Genomic DNA, 21,439 nt, shown 5'->3' on the forward strand with positions numbered 1-21,439 from the left:
ACTTTTTGTCGCGTTTCATAACACTAGATTAGAGCAAATAGAGGTCCTAAGATTGAATATTATTGCCACTCATATCAAAAAGAATTTTTATATGCTTGGCTCGTAAAAGAAGTCAGGTCACACTGAGAGAAGATGATGTGTTGATAATATAATTAAATAATAAAAAGTGTATTTTTTCTAACAATTTAAAATTTTAGATAAGATAGCCACACGTAGTTGTCACTAATTCTGTCTTTTAGTGGCGATTATATTTGACACTAATTCTAAGTTTTAGTGGCGACATATTAGGCCTTTAGTGGTAATTAAGTTTGCCACTAGTTCAATCTTTTTAGTGGCGACATACTAGACTTTTAGCGGCGACAAAACTTGCACTAATTCTACCTTTTAGTAGCAACATATTAGACTTTTAGCGCCGATAAAACTTGCCAATGATTCCAACTTAGTGGTGACCAAGCTTGCCACTAATTCTCTCTTTTAGTGGTGACATATAAGGTAAAGGCGACTAGTAAAAGTGATTTAGTGGCGTCATTTAGCACTTTTAGCGGCGACTATAATTGCCAGGAGACATATTAGCCTTTTAGCAGCGACCATAATGACACTAAATATGACTTCTAGTGGCGACATATTAGACTTTTAGCGGCGACTATAAGTGGCAGTAAAAGCCTCTTTTAGTGGCAACATATTACACTTTTAACGATAACTATAATTGCCTCTAAAAGAGACTTTTAGTGGCAACATATTACACTTTTAACGATGACTATAATTGCCACTAAAAGAGACTTTTAGTGGCGACTATTAAGTGGATTTTAGTGGCGATATATTAGCCTTATAGTGGCAACATATTAGACTTCTAACGATGACTATAATTGCCACTAAAAGAGACTTTTAGTGTAACATATTCGACTTTAGCGGCGACTACAAATGTTACTAAAAGTGACTATTAGTGGCGACATATTAGCCTTTTAGCGCAACTATAATTGCCACTAAAGGAGTCCTTTAGTTGCAACTATAATTGCCACTAGAAGTGTTTTAGTGGCGACATACTAGCCTTAGCGGCGACTATAATTGCCACTAAAAGTTGGTTTTATTGGTGACATATTAGACTTTTAGTGGTGACTAAGCTTGCTACTAAATCTATCTTTTAGTGGCATCTTATAAGACTTCTAGCGGCGACTGAAAATGCCAATAAAAGTGACTTATTAGGCTTTTAGTTAAAGTCGCTTTTAGTGGCAACACATTAGACTTTTAGCTGTGACGTTTGCCACCAAATCTATCTTTTAGTGGCATCATATTAGACTTTTAGCGGCGACTACGCTTACCACTAATTTCATCTTTTAGCGGTAAGAATGAAATAGCGAAAACAATGAAGAAGATATATTCAAAGAGATTATATTCGAGAGCATATATTAAAAGAATATAATCCAAATGGAAGAAGTAATTGATAGTTGCAAAAACAATAAAGAAGAATACATTAAAATAAATTATTCGAGAGCATATACTAAAAGAATATATCAAATCAATTCTTCAATAAATAAGAATCTTACTACTCATGTGTTTCATAATCAATACCAATATAGGTGTGATTAAGAAATCTATTATAAAGATATTATTTAATTAATAAATCGATAACTTTTTTAAAATGGTAAAGTTATAGTTTAGAGCCTTCTTTTCTACACAATAAACTTCCTTTTCCAAGACATCAGCATCCTCCTTAAAAGTGATATTCATGTAAAAAATTTAATAAGAGTTTAGAGTTAAAAAGATAGCTATGCATTCTATTGGCCCTCACTGCCATTTCGATCCATTTTCAAGGTTAAATGAGTTCCGAAGCGCACATATCCCCCATTTCGATGATTTTCGTGTGTTATAGCAAACCATTTTTTGGGGGTGGGTGGGGGTAGGTGGTGTTGTGGGGTTTAAAAAATAATTTAAATTTCATTTTGGTAGTAATACTTTAATCATTAATTTTAATTAATATTAATAGTTTATTATTTAATTTCAAGTCAAGGTGAAATATTTTATTCATGTGGAATGACATGTGTCAAGTTTTTCTCAAATAAAAGAGAGAGTGCATTACACACCACACTTATCTCAATAGAAAATGATAGTTTAAGTATGAAACTCATACTCTCAATGATTTAGGTATGCAACTAGAAAAAAGGATAATTTAAATATGTTTTGACACTTAACTCTTTTTATAATTGTGGTAAACGAAATTACTTGGAAATTTTTTTAAAAAAATAAAACGCTAGGTTGCTAGTAAGTAGCATTTTATAGAAAAAGAATTTACGGGAAAGGCAATTCCCAAATTGCTAGCGAGTAGGGATGACAATGAGGCGGGTGGGGCGGAGCAAGGGGGTGGATTAAAAATGAAAAAAGTTATTATTTGGGGTGGGACAGATAAATTTCTTATTAAGTTCAACCCGCTCCGTTTCTGCCTCGTACCGCCCCATTGTCATCCTTAACCACGAATTCTATATAAAAAAAAATTAAATACAAATTAAATGTTATAGCTATAGTTTATTCTATTTGTAATTCGCTGCAAACATCTCATATTTTTGCTATCTAATTCGGTATACAATTAGCTATTTCGTGATATAATTAATCATTTTATACATTTCGATATAAAATGTATTTATATTTGTATAGAGCGAGAAAAAAAATATATACAAATATAAATACATATATTTGTGTCTTATATACTTACAATTATACAAATAATGATCTTATTATAAATTAAGATATATAAATGAATTTATGTAAAACTAAATAATTTATATATAATTGAATGTATCTATCGAAATATACAAATTAAAATTTTTATAGCAAACATAAATTTTATTATGCAACACAATTATGCTAATTATAGTTATAATATATAAATATAATTTTTGTATTTGCTCTATGTGCGAAAATTACGTTATAATTTATGTACTATTAAAGTATATAATATATTATAAGTACATGTTTTTGTTTTTTTGGAAGCACTTGTATTTTTATATATTTATATTTATGATCACCCAAAGATATGATATATTTCTAAATCTTATCAACCCCTCAAAGTCTTGTACTTCCAGCCTATCAAAATCAGCCCAGCTCACCTAATAATATGACAATATCTTTTATGACAATATCTTTGCAGATCTTATATATATATATATATATATATATATTTTTTTTATATATATATTTTTTTATTTAATTTCTTCATAAAACTGGAAGGACGACCATAACTCATGATTCATGTTATGAATTTTGCAAGACAGTATTGTTAAGACTTTCTTAAATGTTTAATTATTTACTTATTTTAGTTTTCATGTATCGTCTAATTTAAGTCATGTAGCCATATAAAAAAGTTTATTTGGAGATTAAAAATGATTTTTACATACTAGTTAAGCTCAGAGTGTACGCTCAGGTGTAACAAAGCAATTTCAATAGAATAAGTTCTATGACTAATTTAATCGAAAGCACACTGTTTGTTTTAATAGTCAACATATCATTAATGTGGTGTATTAGTAGATTTTAAATTTAATGTCTTGTCTTATTCATGTAAGGCGATTTAGGCTATAAATCACCGAGATTTAAACTTATTATCATGATGCATCAAAATTTAAATACAATGTTGTATTCCCTCTTGATGCGACTAAAGTCGACATAAATTCATTGTCTTACTCTCTTGATAATATTGAATATGAACCTATCGTCTTAACGTGTGATTGGATTTGAATTCATCATCAATCATATCAAGAACAAAGTTAATTTTGCCTCTGGAGTGGTGACAGTCTAAACGAGACATGCAGTTTAATTATAAATAATTCACCAAAGCAATCAAAACTTAATGATTTTGTAATTGGCTGATCAATACAACTTAAGCCTTCATGAAAGGCATCAGTCACTTATAATAATCATGCAACATATAGCTTTGATAATATAACATATATGCTTGAATCAATGTGTTTCTATCAAGCCAATTAGAACCATAAATTAATTTATATGATGTATGTGTCTAATTTATTACCCATTAATTTTTCAATTTAATTTAACACTTCTGCAAAAAGATGAGTACAATAATACATACGAGAATCAAACATATTAACTCAATTCAATAAGTTAGATATTCGTCCTGATAACGTATTATGAAATTATATAAAATAATGAGAATAAAGTTGGGAGAATAGAGAAAACTTTTGAATTTTTTTTCCACATAAATCTGATTTACAGTGAAGGAAATCCATTTATTTATAGGGAAAAACTTAGTTGATTTCTAAATAGAGTTCCAACTTTTCTCTAACATACTCCACAATAGACATTTGTATAAAGAAATAAAGTTGTTTGCAAGATTGTTTTTATTTTTGTGGAATTAGAAAAATTTTCAGTAAAAACTTCCAATATTAAAATCAAATTGAATAGAAGTATTTGTATGAAGCAATAGAGATTTGAAATGCTTTGAATTGATATTTTACAAATTGATTGATCAATGATTAATATTTATCATAAGCAAAACTTATGGTGCAAATATTACAAAAAGAAAATAATAACATTGTGAAAAATATATCCCACTTATGAAAATATATAAAGATCAGTGAACCATTTTCAAATATATCAACATTTTATATATTTCTCGAGCACGAAATGTTCTAACTTCTGCCATAAAATTTCTTAGAATTCAACTTTCTCAATTGGATTGTAACACATTTATGATGTATGAACATTTGAAACAACTTATAAAATAATATATTAAAGTAGTTTACTGAAAAATAGTATAAATAAAAAATAAAATACGTGATGATCCTATATGATCATGTTTCTCTTTTTTTGCACTTTAATTTCTTATTTTTTAAAATTCTACTAAATTCTTTGATATGATTTCATTGGTTTATACTATGCAATTCAATCAATTATTAATAGCTTTACCTACCGTGCATTTTTAAATGAAAAAGACGTGGAAATTCGGAATCAAATCTTTAATGGTTTCTGTGATCATTGTCCATGGATCGTCTTTCACGTGGTTTCAACTTTCATGGTTGGCGTAACAGTATATTACAAGTAAAATTCAACTCAAATATTCATGGGTTGTTTTTCACGTGTATTTTAGATCTTCACATCCGATGTGCGTTAGGTATGAGCATTAAATAATTGAGATTGATTATTTTTATTATTTGTAATAAATATGCAATTCAAATTTAATAAAAGATAAAATATCATATTAGATAAATATTAACTTGAAGGAAAATATTATTATTTAAGCATGAATTAATATATTTAAAAATATATATTAGATATAATAATTGAACTCTCTAAATAATTATAAAAACAGATATCGATTAAAAAATATTGTTGTGATAAAATGTAATCATAAACATTTGAATTTAACATAAATTAATTTATTAAATGAACATATCCAATAAACTAAAACAATTAACTCAATATGGTTCTGATTAACACGCAAAAAATAGAGTATGTGCTTTTTTTTCTGAAAAAATAAAAAATGAAAAGTGTGCAACCACATGTATTATTTTTAAAAAGGAAGAAGTGCTTTTTTTAAAAATAAAAAATAAAAAATAAAAGTGTGCAACCACATGTATTATTTTTAAAAAGGAAAAAAGTAAGAAGCTACATAGAACAATTTGAACACTAAGTTCCTTTCTTCATCGAGCTCTAAGCGATCGTTCGAACATATCGATAAGATTTTTAAAATATATGTAGTCTTTTAAGATAACGGTAAAAATATTTTTAATCTCAAAATGTAATAAAAAATATAAATAGTGTATTTTGTATTTTGCATAATTCAGCAATAATTGAATAGTGGACAAATAAAAAATTTGTTCCCTCAATGAATGCATGTATTATTAAAAAATTGATATATGAACTTTATATGTAGTTGATATATGAAACACATCACATGCTCAATTGTACCTTTTAGTTCATTTCTCTTACTATTATACATATTTGCTAATTTCTTCTTCTATTATAGCAAAAATGGAAATAGGTTTTGTTAACGAAAATGATTGCATAAAAGTTGAAATCTTATGCAAAAAGCTCATAAAGCCATCTTCACCTACACCCTCTCAGAATCAACGTTACAAGCTCTCTTTCTTTGATCAAATTGCTGAGAGAGAGCACATTCCTGTTGTTCTTTTCTATCCTTATAATAATATTAATAGCCACACTATCGATGAACGTCTTGAGAAATCCCTTTCTGATGTATTAACTCATGTTTATCCAGCAGCAGGAAGGTATGACGACAACGCTGAATGTTCGATTCTCTGTCTTGATCAAGGTGTTTCCTATACCAAAGCCAAGGTCAATTGTAAGCTTGGTAATTTCTTAGAGAAAACACGCAAGGATTTGAGTGTTGCAACTTTATTTGGGCCACATGAAAATAAGAACATGGATCAAAATAATTTTATGGTATCGCCAATTGTGATTATTCAAGTAACTAAATTTGAATGTGGTGGCCTAGCTTTATCATTCAGTGTTTCACACCCTGCAATGGATGGTTTCACAGGTTTGCAATTTCTATTTGGTTGGGGAAAAGTGTGTAGATTGGGAACTCCCATCGATAAGATTCATTTCCTAAGCTTCAATTTAGGTAATATTTTCCCAACAAGAGATACATCAGCTCTTTTCAACTCAGCCGACGTAGTAAATAGAGAAGAAAATATTGTTGTTAAGAGATTCGTTGTTCGTGAAGCTGCTCTATCAAGGCTCAAAAAACAATGCATTGATGAATCAGGCGGAGCTTTGACTTTTCAACCTTCAAGGGTTGAAATAGTTACAGCAATCCTATGGAGGGCTTTTATCCGCGCTTCAGCAGCTAGAAATGGGTTTGTTAGACCTTCTCTAATGGACTTCCCATTGAATTTACGCTCTAAATCATCTTTACCTCAAGTAAAAACCTCTATGGGAAATTTCAGAATCGATGTTCCAATAAAATTCATTCCAGGGGAGACTAAGATGGAATTACACAACTTCATAACATTAATTAGAAATACTATGAATAAAGTTGTTGCTTCATTTGCCAAACCTTCACCAGATGAAATAGTGTCAACATTGGTGAATATATATAATCAAAGTTTTACATCACCAGAATGGGGAGGTAATAATGAAATTGACAAAGTGGCATGTTCAAGTTTATGCAAGTTCCCTTTGCAGGATATCGATTTTGGTTTGGGAAAACCATCGTTAGTATATTTTGGTTTGAAAGATATGGAAATATTTTGGTTATATGATACAGATTGTCACACTAGTGAAATTGGTGTGCAATTGGACTTGAAGGAAAGTACCATGCAATTATTTGAGTGTGACAACGATATCAAAGCTCTCATGTTTATACGCGATGCAAAACTTTGATAACATTTCATTTTAATTTTTTCATTATGTACTTGTTTTATTTGTAATATGTTGTTATAATTATTTTCTTCTTGTCTCTATGATTTTTTTTTCTTTTCCGAATAAAAGGTAAAACATTTAGAATTTTTTATGCTTCATAACTCTTAGCTCAGGTTTGTTACCTTTACTTTAACATCCTAATACCCTTATTAGTTTGATGGAACTTCTAATTTTCTTAGTTTGGCTTTGGATTTCATTATAGATTTAAATAGTTTGATCCATGATGATTGATTAAAAGGTCAATAAGGAAGTAAAATCATTTCCTCGTCTTAAAATTGTCGTAGGATGCTATGTCATATTTCAAATCACGATTTTATTATTGAATGTCTGAACGATTCCTTATTAATACAAAAGTACAAACTGAACAAATAACGATCACCAACACAGTAATGGAAATTATAGTTTTGCATCACGTATAAAGATAAGATCTTTGATATCATCCTCACGATCAAATAACTGCATGCATCTTTCCTTCAAGTCCACTTGCACAACAATTTCAGGCCCAATATCATACAACCAAAACATTTGTGTATCTTTCATACCAAAAAATATTAAGTTTGGTTTTCCCAAACCAAAATCAGAATCGTGCACAGGAAACTTACATATACTTGTACACATAACTTTGTCAACTTCATCGTTACCTCCCCATTCTGGTGATCGAAAACTTACATTATATGAATCAACCAACGTTGCCACTATTTCATCTGGTGAATTAGCTTTTTTACATGAAGCAACAATTTTATTCACCGCATTCCTAATTAACATTATGAAATCATGCAATTCCATTTTGTTCTCTCCTGGTATAAATTTAACCGGAACTCCAATCATAAAATTCCCATAGGAGTTTTTCACTTGAGGTAAAAATGTTATTTTGGAGCGCATATTCATGGGAAAATCTAGTAAAGAAGGCCTTAAATACCCGTTTATAATTGCTGTAGCGCGGATAAAAGCCCTCCATAAAATTGCTGTAATAATCTCAACCCTCGAAGGTTGAAAAGTACTGAAAGTACATTTTTTTCTTAGCCTTGACATAACATCCTCATGGATGACAATTCTCTTAACAACAATGTCTTGTTGTATAATTGGAGTGGGGGTTGACTTGAAAATTCCTGTTATATCTCTTGTTGGAAAAATATCACCCATATTAAAGCTTAAAATATTAATCTTGTCGATGGGAGTCCCTATTCTACACACTTTTGCCCACTCAGAAATAAATTGAAAATCTGAGAACCCATCCATTGCAGGATGTGAAGTACTGATTGATATGGCAACCCCACCACATTCAAACTCAGTTACTTGTATAGTAACAATTGGTGAAACCATGAAATTAGTTTCATCGATATTCTTATTTACATGTGGACTAAATAAAGCCGCATGACCTAAGTCATTGCGCGCTTTATTTAAGAAATTATCAAGCGTACCATTGGTCTTGGCTTTGGTATAGAAAACACCTTGATCAACACAAAGAATAGAACAATATTTGTCTTTCTCATTGTACCTTCCTCCTGCGGGATAAACATGAGTTAATATCTTTGAAAGGGATTGCTCTAGTCGTTCATCCATGTCGATATTGTTATAATTATGAAAGAAAAAAACCATAGAAACATGTTCTTTTTCAGATATTTGGTCGAAGAAAGAGAGCTTGTAATGTTGAAGGTGAGGAGGAGTAGGTAAAAATGGCTTAATGAGCTTTGTGCATAAGATTTTAATTTCCATTTTTGCTAACACAACTCAACTTAGGCTACAATTAAATATGTGACAACCTCCCAACTATATATAGGCAAAAAAAAATTATATATAAGCTCAACGTTATACTCTACGTCCTATATTTAATAATATACAAACCTTTCATATATATCTTTTTTGAGATATTGATTTAGAATATTTAATATATCATACACCTAATTAACAATATTATAAAAAAAAAAAAAACTTCGTCTTGAATTCAAACACCATATTTATCAAAAGATATCTTAAAACTAGACCCAAAATTTTACATTTAAGTTATTCAACACGTGACCGGTCATTTTGCATTAATACCCACTCGAAATAAAATTCAATTGCGAAAATTCAAACTTTGAGCTTAAACAATGACTGGACACCAACTTTTACTTATAATTATATCAGAGTTTTAATATAGGTTAGATTGAATTTGATAGATCTTTTTATTAGTTTGTCCTACAATAGAAGTTAAATTAGTTTATAGAAAAAATAGTGTGTAAGAAGAAAATATTCAATAAAACAATAAGAAAAAATGGGCATAATATAATGTGTCTCTTAACTTACCTTATTTTACATTTATACGTGCACAAATAAATATTTAAACTTGTATAGTTGAATAATTAGCAGCGAAAATCTTAACTAAATTTTGTATTAAAAAGATGAGAGACTCTGGTAACCAGACACTAATAGAATATCAAGAACCAACCAAAAATTTTTATGTATCTTTCAAATATGTCAACTTGTTAATTATTGTACTTTATAGTGTTTTTATGTCATTTATATATATATATATATATATATATATATATATATCACTGATGAAATTTTAAGAATCAAATAAATTATTTATATGTCTTTTAAAATAAATATTTTCAGTGTTAATAATCATGATTTATATAATTTTTATGTAATAATAAAATAAGATAAATAAATTAAAATGAAGAAAATATATACCTAGAAGATTCCTGCTTCTAGAGTTCTCTACAATAGAAAATAGAAATTTATGTCACAATTTAAAATATTTTAAGTTATTAATTATGTTCTTTTATATTTTTGCTGTTAGCTTATTGATCAATATTGTCAGAGTTGATGATAGTCTAATATATATATAATCCACCTAATTAAATAATTTAAAGTATTCCTAGATATTTTAAAATCCTTTTGAAAGACACATTATAATATTATATGGTAACTTGTTATCAAAAATTGACAATTAAAACCGCAAACAAGTTAGATTACCCTTTGCCTCTTAATTTTGTCTAAATAATTATAAGTTTTTTGTCAAAGTGGCGTTGATTTTTATGTATGTTTTCCTTATTACTATATTAAAAACTCATCGTCTTAGAGCCTGTTTGGCTCAGCTTAAAAGCTGGTCAAACTGACTTAAAAGCTGGTTCTTGACTGATTTAACTGTTTGGCAATACCCAAAATAGCTTATTTTAAGTTAAAAAAACTTATTTTAAGCCAAAGTTAAAAGCTGGGGTAGGGGTGTTTTTTTTCTTTTTTTAGCTTATAAGCTGTTTTAAGTTGACCACATTTTTATGTTTTTTCCCTTAATATTTTTACTCATATAACCCTAACATCTCTTTCTTCTATTTTTCCCTTTTCACGTTTGGCATAACAACTTCAGCACTTTTATCCAAACGCATAATTACTTATTTTAAAAATAAGTTTCAGCACTTTCAAAAGTACTTTTTTAAAGCTACTTTTATTAAGCCCATCCAAACGAGCCTTTAGAATTATGTAAATATTTATAAGACTTGTTACACATTTTTCTCAGCTTTCTCTATTCCAACTTGAAGAAAGATCGAAAAATTGACTAAGATTTCTTTCCTAATACTCCAATTAAATTATGTATCCCCAATTTCATATACACTGTAGTTTTATTTTTAAAAAGAGTATATGGTGGGAGGTATGTGATATGCTTTCCCTCCAATATTTGAATTGTTTTTAAGTTAAAATATCTTCTAAATATTTTATATTTAATTTCAAAGTTAAAATGAAAAAAATAAATTAAAAATCATAAATTAAAATTTCAAATTTATAACTTTTGATTTATAAATAATAATTAAAAAAGTTCATTCAAACTCGCTTCTAGTCAATGGTAATTGGTTCAACTTCTAGAAGCTTCCCTCATGAAACAAATGCAAATTTTTTATTTTCTATTCAGTGTTTAGTACATGTTTTAAAGCTCCACGAATTATTTGGATTCACACTGTATAGAGCTCCATTCGAAGGAGAAAATTTTTCTACCAAAGGTATTTTCATACCATGACTCAAAAGCGAGGTCAAAGCAATTTTATCCGTTGCACAATATCCTTTAATGATAAATGCTAATCAGATACATGATCATGTATAATAGATGCAAATGTACTTATGTATATCATTCCTTATAAAAACCTCAGATACATGCATCACTTTTATGGTAGGTGTGATACACCTCAGATACATAAACTTTATATATTATAAGATCGACATATAGACGCATGTAATTAAGGAAGCAAATAAAAACGATTTACTGACGAGAAGATGAAGTTTACAACTATTCTGATTTTATGAATTCAATATTTTTGGAAATTTAATATAGCTGATACACTTGGATGCTAAAAATCTGTTAGATTAGTTAATTACTCTTTTAATTAAGAAAATCAATTACAAGTATTTAATTAAAATGAATAAAAAATGTATCTTGCCTTTTATGAGGAGTGTTAACTTTGCTATACTGAAAGTCACCTACAAAAACAAAAACCAAGATAGTATTTCCTTTTCGAAGGGAATGTTATTTCACCCAAGTCCATAATACTACGTGTAGACATTTGAAATTGCAATATAGAATCATGTGAGTTCTTATAAAATTATGTGTACTTAGAAGCTTGTGGTAATTGTATACATTTATAGATAAAATTAACATGAAGATATGTGATTTTGATTAGTGCATGCAACCTCTTACTATATTTCGTTATCTTATTTTATAAACTATGTTTTACTCGTTGATATGGTTGTATCAGGAGTGAGAAAATTTTGATAGTTTTCATAGTTAATCAAATTTTCATTATTATTGAGAAAAAATAAAACTAAAGAAACTTAAATTGCATATCCCAATTACTTGTACATAGCTTAACTAATTTACCGATATTTTGACTATCTTGTTAGAGCTGTTTTAAAAATATCAATAGATGCATATTATATTTTTAGAGAATTCGATATGAATGAGGAATCGAATATAAAGACTTTACGCAACTTAGCTTGTTAGTACAAATTAGCATGCATAACGGACCATTTTGTCTCTAAAAGCTTAAGACGTTAGGGATAATATATTTTTATTATTTAATTGTATTCTCAACATGTAGGTCTAATACATAAATATGAGTCTTAGCTTGACTTCATTTGATAATTACGCCCTCCAACTTTGTGAGTTCACCAGCGGCTTTACACTTGTATAAAATTGAACAAATAAACACATGTACATGCCTTTCGTGACATAATATACGTAGGATAGAAATTGTCATGTAGGAAAAATATGTTTATTTGTTCAATTTCATACAAGTGTAAGGGTTTAGTTGTGTACACCCAACGTTAAATGTCATACTTATCAATGAAAACCAATTTAAGGGTCATGCTTATGTATAATGCGTTATTTCCTCATGAACATAACACGAGAAAAATCTTCTTCTTTTTTTAAATAATGTTGGACGGTGAGATTCAATCTAAGAACTCTATCCACTCTAATATCATATTGAAATGTGTGATCATATCATTTTACGAGCTCATACAATTAAAAAAAATATTATTATTTAATTATATTCTCAACACATAAAAAATTCGATAGCTTATAAAACACCTAATCCAACATATCGTGCAAGATATGTTTGTCAGAGAAATTCGTTGAGACTCTTTTTGATTTGTTTGGTGCCATAATCATGAAAATTAGAAAACAAAAAACCAAAAGGAGAAGAAATAATTAATTACTATACTTGCACCAAACAATTTTTTTCTTTTTTTTTTAAAAAAAAAACAAAATCCATAAACCAATATTAGATACTATGAACCTAAATGCCCATAGACATGAGGAATTAAAAAAAGGGGGCCCTTGTGGGTTGGCATAAGATCAAAGAGTAAGACTAAGTTGACTACAAGAAGCTTCTCATCTTCTACCTCTTTATTACTTTTATGACTTATATAGATTTAGGGTGTATTTGGTGGAAAATATTTTCAAGAAAAATAAACAATGTTCTTATTTTATTTTTTTTGTTTTTGATAAATAAAAAACATTTATATATAATGTATTCAAATTAAACACCATGGGGTTGGAACTAGGTAGGAATGTGGGATACATAAAAATAAAAACACTATAAAGCACTATTTTATACTCCTTGCTTTTAATTAAAGTGATGCTTTAATTCGTAATTGTAATTAGGAGTACTTTTACTAACTTGACACTAATTAAATGTGTTAAGGAAAGAAATATTTTACACCCTCTGTCCCATCTTACACGTAAAGTTAAAGGTGTATAAAATTATATAAAAATAAATTTAGGGTAATATGATTTTAGTTTAATATCGACGTGTCTCTAAAATTTCGATCATAATCTATGAAGATTCTTGTGCTTTACTCCCTTATTTTCAAACAAAATCAAAAAGCTAAAACACCAATTATTTAAAAATGAAGGAGAGCATAGTATTTTCGTTAATTAATAGCTTTAAATTAACATTACCTCGTTCTTATGAGCAACAACAATTGATAATTCAAATAATTAAAGCTATTAATATTTCAGTTTACTGGTGTAATTTCTTACTTGTTTTTTTATTAGATATGTTAAAAAAAATATTATTTTGAGTAACTTAAAAGTATTATTTTATTTTATTTTAAAAAAAAAGTTTTTTAAAAAGTATTTAAGACCCATGAAGCATGAAAAATTGAAATAAATTTTGACCAACCGACGGTATTTTATTTTGACCATCACTTTCTACTAATGGTCTCAGTTTGTCTGTGCCCTTTAATCCACAATTCCAAAATATTTAGTCATTTTCTATATTTAAAACATGCTTATTTGCCATTTGACATAACTTGTTGTAGGTAGGGTACAAAACAAATGCTTTGGTACAAAGTAGATTGTGGTATTTTATTCATGTTCCTTTTTAGCTTATGTTCACTTCATATTTAAATAAAATTGTAAAGTCTAATGAACATTTTAAATTTCATATTTTGACGAAACCACCGCGTTATAGGATAACATAAGTATTTAGGAGTACAACTCTTGCTTTTCTATGTTCCACTTCATGAATATAATATATAAACTTTGACACATTTAATTAAACAATTCATGCTCCTACTAAGTTGAATTTTACATGCAATGATTAGCAGGATAATTGTCTCAATTCATATGACATAGATCAAATTCCGATAGCCAAATAAGAAATTGTTTTACCATGATTTGTTCCTTTTTTTTTAATATTTAATTTTTTAATTATTGGACTTATAATATTTTTGGCAGTTTCCAAATAAATAATTGAGTATTTTTCAAAAAAAAAAACTTAAAAATTGTTATATATATAAAGTCACAATCAAAATAAATAACTTTTCGCTGGATATATTATTATTATTTAATCAAAATAAAGAACTTTTGATTTTCCAAATTGAAACTATGTCATATAAGTGGTAGAGTAAAAAAATTTCACTAAAAAGTAAAAAAACTTAAGAAGTAAATAAATGAACTACCCGAATGACTGTTCCACGTATATTATATATCGACTAACTTTTTAGTCGAATGAACCTCTTAGCCAAAGCGTACTATGCCCCTAGTCAAATAAATTGGGACATGGGAGTATTTTATGAGTACAATTTCTTCTCTTTTACAGTGCTATCTTTATTTATTATTTTATTATGTTATAGAAATGTTTTATTTGTCTGTGGGTGGTGCACTTTTTGGTTGAGTCCATGCTCTTTCCTTTCTAATTTTTTTAATATATTTTTTTAATTTATGTGTGGGGTTCTTTTCTTCTTTCCCAGTAGCTTCAGCACTTAAAATACTTATATTTACCCACCGTCCCTTCCCCTTTTTATATCCCCACACGCACGGCCACTGGATAACAATTTTCTTAAACACAAACTTAAAAACACTCATACACCATTTCATTTTCATTGTTCGTTGGCTGATTAATTTAATTTCATATCGAGTAGGCCAATTAAAACGAAAAACTCTCCCTTCTCAGACTTGAAGTCAGAGACTTCTGATTAAGGATCGAGAGATATCAACGTTCATAGCAAAAACACGTTAAATTGGTGCTCTGCCTTGTTTTTTTTGTGTCCAATTATGGCTTTCCTTAGGTGCTTTGGGTACAACGTAAGGCGCGGTGGACTTACTGATGTTCGTGTATTTGCAGAAGGTGATAAAGAAGATGAATCAGATAACACAATGATTGCTGATGCAACGAGATATACAAGCCAAGAGTTGAAGAAATTCACCGCAAATTTCTCCAATTCCAATTTAATTGCCTGTGGTGGATTTAGCAGAGTTTATTTAGCGAACTTCCCTGATTTATCTCCCAGGGCTGTAAAAATCATGGACAGCAGCAGCGAGCGTCTCAATGGAATGTACAAGCAAGAATTAGATATCTTGATTCAAATCAAACACGACAACATAGTTAAACTTTTTGATCACTGTGAAGATAATGAATTCGGAAACATGCTCGTGTTTGAGTATGTCTCAAATGGTACTCTACAGGACAAACTCCACGAAAACAGAGATAGGACAATTCTTTCGTGGAGAAACCGAATGGGTGTGGCATTTCAACTTGCTCAAGCTATTGAGTATCTACATGAAAAATGTGCTTTACAAATTGTGCATAGTGATATCAAGTCCTCTAATATACTGTTAGACGATCAATTCAATTGCAAGCTTTGTGATTTTGGATCCGCGAAAATTGGATTTTCTTCTTCTATTTCACCACCAACGAAGAATCGAGTGATACTTGGTTCTCCAGGTTATACTGATCCTCACTACTTGAGAACCGGCATTGCCTCCAAGAAAAACGACATATATAGCTTTGGAGTCATTATTTTAGAACTCATTTCAGGGGTTGAGGCCTTTTCGTCATGTAACGGGGAGAGGTTAATATCGAAAGCTGCTCCGATTTTGAACGATGTGTCTAAGGTAGCGGAAATGATGGATCCACGCCTCGATAGGAACTACGTATTGGAGGAAGCTAAGGCCATGGTTTCACTTGCAGCATTATGCCTAAGTGATTTCCCAGGCCTTAGACCCTCTGCATCTGAAATTTTGGAGAATATGAGAAGTAGAATATCTTCCATCTCCTTTCTATTTTCAGATGGTAAAAAGGTTTGAGCCAGGACGGAGCTAGGAAGGGTCGAGGGGTTCATCTGAATCCCCTTCAGTGAAAACTTATACCATTTATACATGATTATTTATGCGTGATACTAGTTAAAGGTTCATGTAAATTTGTATAGGGATTTGTCACAGTAGATAGTTTTGTGTCATAGCTAGGTAAAAAATTAGTTCAAGAAACTCCTTACAAATTGAGAGTTGAATATTTGAATGAGCAAATTTGATTTGCTACTCAACTATGAAAAATAGAACAAATTTGTCTTTAAATTTGGTCTCAAATGTGTCCTTATCGTTGTAGAACTTTTTCAGATTTGTTTCTCAAACTAACAGACCTCCAACATAATACTCTACTTTTTGGGAAATTAAGCGAAAACACAAAACATATACTAATTAATCAGTTAATATAGTTTTAGTTAAGTGACTTGTCCTTTTTTATACATGTACAAATACAAATTATACACATATATATAATTATATGACATATATACAAATACAATTAGTATCTATCCACTCTTGACCTTTCTCGCTCACCTCTCCCCCCTCTCTCTCAGTCTCACTCGCCCCTCTCCTCCCTCTCCCAATCTCTCTCGCAAGATATATAAATACATATGTATATCAGTATATATATATAATTATCTGATAGATGTACATATATAGTTTGCCTCTCTCCACTCTCTGTCGTCTCTCGCTCGCCTTTCTCCTCTCTCTCAACTCACTCCCCTCTCTCCTCCCTCTCTCAGTTTCGGTCGCCAGATATACAAATACATATGTATATTAGGTACATATATACAATTATTTGATAGATATAAATATACAATTCATCTCTCTCATACCTCTCCCAATTTCGCTCGACAAATATACATATACAATTTATCTTTTTTAAAGGAAAGGAAAAGAGTTTTCGAGTGTATCGTAGTACATACTCATGTTTAATTTTAACTTATTTTTTTATACAATAAAAATATTTCTTATATATATTTGCATGTATTTGTTGTTGATTATTATTATTATGTTATAATAGTTGAGTCACAAAATTCTTTTGTGTGTACATAATAGTAAGTAACCAATGATCCTAAATTTAAGCAAATAAAGAGCAGGAACCGGACATTTGAAACACGACTAAAGCGTAAATCACTTCAAATCACGTATAACAAATGAACCATAATTTTCTAAAAATCCATATTAACCCTAATTATTTATTATCCATTTTTTTCTTCACTTTCCACCCTACACTCCCAAAAACTTTCTAATATAAATCAACACCCTCTCTATCACACACATACAAATTCGAAAAAAAGAAGAAGAAGAAGAAGAAGATGGAATTCCGCCTTTGCATAATTATAATTTTGTCAATATTTATCATAATGATCGATCCATCATCATCGTTATACAATAATTTTAATATTCAACACAAGAACATGGATCAGTTATCATCGATGATGCACGTTGATATCTCACAGAGGAAGTGCAATGGTGGCGTTGTGGGAAACTGCATCGATGAGGAGGAAGAGATGATGATGGAGTCCGACATAAGTCGACGTGTGTTAGGAGGAAGAAATGGTTATGTTAGTTATGGAGCAATGTCGAGAAACAATGTTCCTTGTAATGTAAGAGGTGCTTCTTATTATAATTGTCATGCAAATCAACAGGTGAATCCTTATCGTCGTGGTTGCACTCAAATTACACGATGTGCTAGGACCAATTCTTGAATAATCTCAAAAATAACATAATGTTTGAATTGCTTAGTTAATTTTGTTGTTCCAATAGAGGAATCAGATGTAAAGTTTCATTAAAACTTGAACTATCTCAATTTTATTATTTTCTTCTTCTTGTAACATAGTTATAGTTTTCTGATTAGAAGGAGAGATTGACAATTCTTTAATTTTATTTTGTCATATAATATATTTAAAAGATATTTTGTTACATTCTATATAATTTTTTTAATTAGTTTAATTTCACAAGATTAATAAATCTCTTTTACTCTCTTCAGACCACTTTACTTGCGGTCATAGCTAAAAGTAGAAGATTGGAGACATATTAATATTATTAAGTGTGACAAATAGGATATGAATGTCAAAGTATTGCTCTTTGTCTCAGTTATTGATTTTACACGCTTTTTAACAAACAATAAGGATAATTTCATTATATCATCTTTTAAATATAATAAATATAATGTCTTTCTAATAAATATATATTATATTTTTTTAAAAAAAAACAAGCATCATCAATCTCGTACAAAACAAAAATCATAAGTAATAGTCCATAAAGATATTCCTTCTTTTATCCTTAATCAGAGGTATCAAGTACAAATTTTGTGAATGAGATAGACGCGATTTGACGCTTTCTTTAACACAAAAAAGTTAAAAAGAGTTAAACCTAGATGCATAAATAAGTTGCTATTATCATCATCAAAGTAATACTAAAACTCCAAGAAACAAACCCTAGTGGAGCACCCGATTTAGCCGGAGCCGGGGCAGGTAATAAAACCGGGTCAATGGATTCAGCAGGTGTTGGGCTCAATGATGTTTGGGCTTTAGTTTGATTGGGTGACAACACAACAATCATAAGTTTCTGGCCCTTTTCACAATTATCTTTATGTCCACTGATGAAACTAAATGTGCCTGGTCCATCAAATGTGAATCTTGAATCACCATGTTCTAATATAACAATTGGATCCTCCTTGTTGCAATTGTAGTAATCTTCTTTGTAAACAAAAAGAGCTGAATTTGAACCTAATTTATACTTGAAAACTGCAACAAAAAAGAAAAAAAAAGTCAAATCATTAAATAGACACACAAATTGATTGCACCCGAGTCAGAAATTCTAACAAGGAGATTATAAAGAAAAATATCCAAGATGTGTCACGTTGCTTAGAATTTAAACGATCAATTCAAAACAATTTCTTAATCACATTGATTTCAAACCAGCAATCTTATATAATTTTTTTTACCACATTTGTCATTACACTAAAAGTTTACTTTATGTCAAGATCTAATGATGGATAAATTTTTATAATCACACGGGTTCAATATTTATTATATATAAGTAAAAATTGTCTTGAAATAGGAGAAGAGGATTTACCAATCGTATCATTGACTTGAAAGTGATTTCGTTCAGCCCAATGATTATAAGGTTCAGAAGGATTTAAAACCCAACCACTTTCACCACCAACATAAAATGTATGATTAGCTTCACAAAATGAACCACACGTAATAAACCTCAAAAAAATCAGAAAAAAACAGATTTGAGACAACAAAAACTCCATGAATAATACTCAAATTTTAGATGGAAATAGAAGTTTGTGGTTCAATGAGTGAAAAATTAGAAGTATTTATGGAAAGTGTTAGCTGGTAATTAATTGTTGTGTTAAAAAAAATCATAGTTATAATAATTTGTCGTTTATTGATTAATAAATAAATAAACGAGTAATATTATTTTTTTCAGAAAAACGTCGATATTTGGCAAAAAATGTTTATTACACCTCTGGGTTTTGACTTTCTGTAAAGATTTAAATTACGTAGTATTTTGTTTTAATTATAAAGAACATAAAAAAAATTATGCAAGTTGATCAGAGTAAGTTATTTTAAATTGATTATGGTATTAATTATAGTTTAATGATTAAGATTACAACTATAGAACATATTATTATAGTAGTCAACACTTTTGTAACTGTCATATATTGAATAAAATGTTTTATATTTTTTTGTGTGTACTTAATTATTGAAGAAATTTGCTTCTTTTTTTAAAAAAAAAAATTATGCGTGTACTTTAAATATAGAATTTTCTTTTAAAAGATTATATTTCAATGTGTAATGCTTTAGTTTGATATTTTTGATACGTTTCTTTAAAGGTCAAAACTGTAATTTGTTATTATATTTTAGTACGTATAAATTAAAGTTGAACAAATTATGGTTACTTATTTATTATATCGCAAACTATCAAATTAATTTAGTATGATAATGGAATAGTACTTTTTGTGTTTTTTCTTGCGTTGAGGTCTATCCGGAACACCTCTCCACGTTTCAAAATAGGGATAATATTTTTGTATGCATTACCATCTTCAGACCTCATCCGGAGAATCACATTAATTATATTATTTAATGTTATCGGCAAAATTTTCGTTTACCTTCTTTAGGGTTCGCTTGAACTTGAAAATACGCCTGTTTTTTCCGCGGAACGAGCTGAATACATTGTCTACGTCTTAACGGACGTCTATGAAAAATTTTGGCCATTTCATTTCGGGAGTTCCGGATCACAAAAATTCCATGGACTATAGCACACGAAAATTGACAAAATGTGCATTTACTTGCTTAGGGGCTTGTTTGAACTTGAAAATGCGTCTGTATTCCCCGCGGGACAAACTCGATACATTACAACATCTTAACGAACGTCCATGAAAATTTTTGATCATTTTGTTTTGGAAAAGCTGGATCACAAAGATTCCATTGACGATAGCAAACGAAAATCGATAAAATATGTGTTTGTGTGCTTTGGGGCACGTTTGAACTTTAAAATGAGCCAGATTTTCTCGTAGAAAAAAATGGATACGTGCCAAAGTCTGAAAGGACATCCATGAAAATTTTTGTCTATTTCATTTTGAAAATTTCAGATCACAAAAATGTCATAGACTATAGCACACGAAAATCGACAAAAACTGTGTTTCGTGCTTGAGGCTTGTTTGAACTTGAAAATGCACACCTTTTTCCCGTGGGATGAATTTGATATATTGACAACGTCTTCACGAACATCCATGAAATTTTTTGGCCAATTCGTCTGAGGAATACTGGAATAAAAATTCCATAGACTATAGCACACGTAAATCGGCAAAATCTGCGTTTATTATTTTTGGGGCTTGTTTGAACTTTAAAAAAGAGTCTGTTTTTTTCGTGAGACAAATTAAATGCATTAATAATGTCTTAAAGGACGTCCATGAAAATTTTTGATCATTTCGTTTCGGGAATTCTGGATCACAAAAATTCC

The 21,439-nt window shown here is 29.5% G+C and overlaps 2 protein-coding genes across 2 annotated transcripts; one reads left to right on the forward strand and one right to left on the reverse strand.

The window, feature by feature from the left end:
- The first annotated feature begins 5,471 nt into the window (after positions 1-5,471).
- Positions 5,472-7,476, forward strand: LOC101266796 (acetyl-CoA-benzylalcohol acetyltransferase-like). The gene has a single exon (XM_069292777.1). The coding sequence runs from the start codon at positions 5,980-5,982 to the stop codon at positions 7,351-7,353; it is 1,374 nt and encodes a 457-aa protein (XP_069148878.1). The 5' UTR covers positions 5,472-5,979; the 3' UTR covers positions 7,354-7,476.
- An 11,255-nt stretch (positions 7,477-18,731) lies between these two features.
- LOC101254571 (early nodulin-like protein 1) lies at positions 18,732-19,748 on the reverse strand. Its single transcript, XM_010315742.4, has 2 exons — positions 19,541-19,748; positions 18,732-19,209 (listed from the first exon to the last, which is right to left on the reverse strand). Exons 1-2 carry the CDS (start codon positions 19,722-19,724, stop codon positions 18,836-18,838), a joined length of 558 nt encoding a protein of 185 aa, XP_010314044.1. The 5' UTR covers positions 19,725-19,748; the 3' UTR covers positions 18,732-18,835.
- Between the last annotated feature and the right edge of the window lie 1,691 nt (positions 19,749-21,439).

The sequence above is a fragment of the Solanum lycopersicum genome, chromosome 12 (assembly GCF_036512215.1).
Source record: "Solanum lycopersicum chromosome 12, SLM_r2.1".
Taxonomy (NCBI): Eukaryota; Viridiplantae; Streptophyta; class Magnoliopsida; order Solanales; family Solanaceae; genus Solanum; species Solanum lycopersicum.